Source organism: Chrysochloris asiatica, unplaced genomic scaffold (assembly GCF_000296735.1).
Source record: "Chrysochloris asiatica unplaced genomic scaffold, ChrAsi1.0 scaffold00046, whole genome shotgun sequence".
NCBI classification, from domain to species: domain Eukaryota; kingdom Metazoa; phylum Chordata; class Mammalia; order Afrosoricida; family Chrysochloridae; genus Chrysochloris; species Chrysochloris asiatica.
Window position 1 is genome coordinate 7883867 of NW_006408564.1, and position 4627 is coordinate 7888493.

General features: G+C 44.6%; 1 protein-coding gene across 1 annotated transcript in view; it reads right to left on the reverse strand.

Annotated features, from left to right (window-relative positions):
* Window positions 1-2468: 2468 nt before the first annotated feature.
* The window catches only part of DNASE1L3 (deoxyribonuclease I-like 3), a 37723-nt gene continuing 35564 nt past the window's right edge, over window positions 2469-4627 (reverse strand). The window contains exons 7-8 of the mRNA XM_006862079.1: window positions 2890-2986; window positions 2469-2585 (exon numbers count right to left, since the gene is read on the reverse strand). Coding sequence (XP_006862141.1) covers window positions 2469-2585; window positions 2890-2986 — 214 coding nt within the window. The remainder of the gene's footprint in view (window positions 2586-2889; window positions 2987-4627) is intronic.

The following is a 4627-nucleotide window of genomic DNA, read 5'->3' on the forward strand; positions in this document are numbered from 1 at the left end:
CCTATTTCACAGATTAGGAAACTGAAGGTTAGTAACCTGCTCATGATCCCACAGCTAACAGGTTGTACAGAATGTAGCTCAAAAGCCAGCCTGTCTCTTCATGCCTGAGGAGGAATGGTGGTTATATGCCATGGAGTCAGTACAGGGTTCCCGAAGCTGTATATCTTTACAGGAGCAGATAGCGTCATCTTTCTCCTACAGAACTGCTGACCTTGAGGTTAACAGTCCGACTTGTAACCATTCTGCTACCGAACTCCTTTAAGTTAGGAGCAATAGGAGAGTGTTTTCAAAGCCTGGTCCTTTGATCAGCTGCATTGGAATCACCTGGGGCAGGGAGGGGCTTATTAAAAATGAAGGTTCTTGGGCTGTACCTCAACACCACCTGAGACAAACTCTGAAGCCCAGAGGCGTGGGGTCTGCATGTTAGCGGTTGACTAGGTGCACAGAGCCAAGGTACACACCCATTCCCCAAACATCTCGGGGATTCTTTGCCGCAGCCAGGGCAGGTGATTAAGAGAGAAGAGAGGATATTTGAGGCTCCATTGCTCTCTTCTCTCATGCATGGCAGGCTGCAGGGACTGAAGCTTGTGCTGTTTCAAGGAAGCTGCAAGGTGGCAGAAGGGGCCAGAGAAACAGGCCGGCTCATCGGGTGTCTGGTCAAGCTTTCATTATCCTGCAGAGTGTTCCAAACTCAGCAGCCTGGGCTCTCGCAGCAGCCTGGGCTCTCGCACCAGCCACCCTGGCGGGTGAAGTTTTGCGCATGGAAGCAGAGGATGTCTTCTCCTTCTGAAGTAAACTCATTTGTATATTGTTTGTTTGCCCATTTTGGACCCTGGAAACTGGAAGACTTCTTGGGACAGTGAACGCAACCTCAGAAAAGGGGGTGACAGAAGTCTCAACAGTCTTGACCCCTCCACCCTGTCCTGACAGGACCTGTGAGGTTAATTGGATGTCTGGGTGAGATGGTTGCTTTTGATTTTATTTCCAAAGTCAGATGCTACATAATTTAAAATTAAGCCAGCAATGTCTTGTTCAAAAGTCGTATTGCCTGTGAAACAAGATGAGAAATAAGCGAAGAGTAGAATCGTGCACATGGAAGGCTATACTTTATTTGTTATAGTTATTTATGCATAGACGCTCTCTGAAAAATCACATAAGCTGGTAAGAGGGCTTGCTTCCGAGCAAGGGAAATGGGGGATGGGGCCAGAGTGTGGCATTCATTTACCCTGCTTATTCTTTGGTTCAAAACATCAAAACCAAACCAGTTGGTGTCCAATCAAATTAGACTCACGGCAGCCCTGTGTGTGCAGAGTACAACTGCTCTCTATGTTGTCAGGGCTGTGAGCTCTCAGAAGTAGATTACCAGACCTTTCTTCCAAGGGTTTGAACTGTTAACTGCTTGCATATTTTGCCATATTCATGTACTACTCAAACAAACAATATGAGGGAAAACAAAGCAAAACAAATAAACTGAACACCTTGGATACAGGTAAAATGGTGTCATGTTGGTAGTCTCCCAGAAGCCTCTTTGGATGCAGAAATAGAACAAAATCCTGAGTACCTGACAGCTATCTTGACTTTTGTCGCATTTGACCCCAAGGAGTCCTAATGTTGGCTTTGGTGTGGCAAATGTTACAGTAGAGGAATGGCTTATGTGAGGACCAAGGTACACCTCTCCTAGGTTTCTAGGATGGGTGGTGTGCATGGCACACGGAGTATGTGGGAAGAAAAAGTTCTGCTGAAGCAAAGGTCACAAGGTAGGAGGGTAGCAGGAAGGGAGGTTGATGCCAGATGTTGGGTAATAGAAACCCTCATGGTTTCCAAAGATTCTGGGCTCCGCCAGGGCGGTGATAAGAACTCTGTAGGCTTTATAAGCATGGGGTGTGTATGGGCTGGGACATGATCAGAACTGTATTTCAAAGGATAACCCTGGTGCTTATTGGGCTCACCGAGTTGGAGGAGGACAATTCAGAGGCCGATGGGAGTGGCTGCTGTCTTTCATCCTGGGAAGTATGATGGGATCTGACCTCAGAAAGGAAGGCATAGATCCCTCCAACAGGCTTCTACATCAGTTTGGTGGTGTTGAGGAGTTGGTATTTCTGGTCATTTCCTGTGGGACAGGATTCTCTTGTGAAGACAGAAAGCTTTTTCTCCTACTGCCTCGAACGTCAGAGTGGAGTGGTGTCAATGGTGGTGACAACTGATACGACTCTAGCTTCAAGGGGTGAAGACCACCCATCCTTTTGGACTGTGAATGTTCTCATATCATTTCCTTATTGTACAATTCAGGGCTATATGGGCCCTAGGTGGGCTGATGGAAGACTTTCTTCCTAATTTGGTTCAGGTGGGATTTAATTTTAGTTGAAAAGTTGGACCAGTCTTGTTTCCTGAGTGTAGGGAGCAGTTCACATTTGTTAAAGCTGTTTATTTAGAGGCAAGAAATGCTTGATAAAATGTTGCTCTTGTATCTAGGAGCTTTTGGGCTTTTTTTTCTTCTTTGGAGCAATTGATTTTTTGTTGTTGCTGATAGCCCTTGAAGACTGTAGCTTAAATTCAACCGGAAAGTGGTCACTGACATCCAGAGCCTGCAAGGAGAAAAGTGAGATAGCTTTGGCAACTAGGAGATGCCTGGGGGATTACTTATGGGCTAAATGTTCTCATTTTAATAATGGGCAAATTCTGGAGGAAAGTTGTCACCCTACACACACTGGTAAGCATTATCTCTGGACCAGCTCAATCAGATATTTAGGCAGGTACTCAAATCACAGATTCATAGGCATTGAAACTCAAAGGTTCATGGCCCAGTGTTATGTCCTCAGTGGTGACCTCAAGTGGTGACACCAATCCATCATCCCAGGGAAACACAGAAAGACACGATGGCAACCTTACCTCCTCTTCAGTTAGCTTATACGCCTTCTGGAAGTTGAAGACGCCGTTTGATTTGGGAACAACAGAGTTCACAATCTCCTGTCCTCTAAGAACGATCCTGGGGGAAGGGGAAGGCAGACACAGAGATGTTAGTCCGCCTGTCAATTTCTAAGATAAACCAAGTTCTGTGTTTGCAGCTGAAATTGGCTGAGCCTCTGATCTTTCACTGTGCCTTGGTGATACAAATGGTTTGTTTTTGGCTACTAACTGAAGGCTGGCAGTTTGTAGCCACACAGCTGTACTGCAGAAAAAAGACCTGGAGATCTGTTTCCAAAAAAGATTACAGCCAAAAAACCACTGCAGAGTGGTTCTACTCTAACAGAGTCATAATGAGTCCGAATTCACTTGACAACAATGGGTTTGTGTTTTTTTTTTTTTTTTGGCCCTTTCATATGGTACTCTATGGTTAGGCTAGTATCTAACCTACAGAACAGAGCCTAAGATTGCTAAACAGGATTACTGCTAAATAAGTTTCCATGTTTGCTCTCAAAGGATGCAGTAGTTAAACCCTCACCCCAATGGTCCTGTGGACAGTACACCAGTGTTTCCTAGTGTAGGCAGGCACCTCTGGTGGTATAAAAGAAGATTTTTATGTGATACATGGACACCATATATTATGAATTTAATTGTGTCCCCCCAGAATATGTGCTAAAGTCATAAGTCACTATGGGATTTACCTTCTTTGGAAATATTAGTTAACATGCTGGAGTAGGGTGGATACGGATCCAGTGCTAGTGGTATTCTTACAAAAGAGAAGTGACACAGAGCCCAAAAGAGGAAGAAAAGCCATGTGAAGAAACATCTATAAGCCAGGAATGCCTGGGACTACCAGAGCTGAGAGAGAACAAAACAGACTCTTTCCCTAGGGATTCAGAGGGAGCAGGTCCGTCCCAGGCAACACATTGACCTGGCCCTCAAGCCTCTAGAACTCTGAGTCAAAAATTTTCAGTTCTTATAAGTCACTCATTTTGTGGAACATTGTTATAGCAGATCCAGGGATCCCCCCTCCCCGCCCCCCAACAATGACTTGCATACTGAGAATGTTGTTCCGTTTCCAATGATTTTTCAATTTTACTGATTAGGTTACAAAGAAATTCTCAAATAGGGGCTGGCTTGTCTTTATACCTCCCTAAGTTCCCGTTTGATAACAAGAGAGTACAGACATTCTGTCCTCCAAGCATTCTGCAGGCAAGAGAAGTAAAGTAGAATTTACCATGGTTTGGTTTTAACCAAGGTTCTTTTTACCGTCTGTGTATGGCCAATGATACTGTTTTCATACATAATTTATTAGGAAGTTTCACTTTAAAAGAAATTCATTTCGGTAGGAAATGAGTGAATTTAAAGAAAAGTGTAAAGAAAAACAAGAGTACAGGCGGTATTCAGTGACGCTGAGTTGTTGTTGTTAGGTGCCATCAAGTTGGTACCAACTCAAAGCGACCCTATGCACAACAGAATGAAACACTGCCTGATCCTGGGCCAACGTCACAATTGTTGTCATGCTTGAGCCCATTGATGCTGCCATATTGCCAATCCATCTTAATGGGGGCTTCCTCTTTTTCTCGTACCCTCCACCTTACCAAACATGATATCCTTCTCCAGTGACTGGTACCTCTTGACAATATGTCCAAAGTATGAGAGATGAAGTTTGGCCATCCTAGTCTCCAAGGAGCACTCTGGCTGCACTTCTTCCAACACAGAT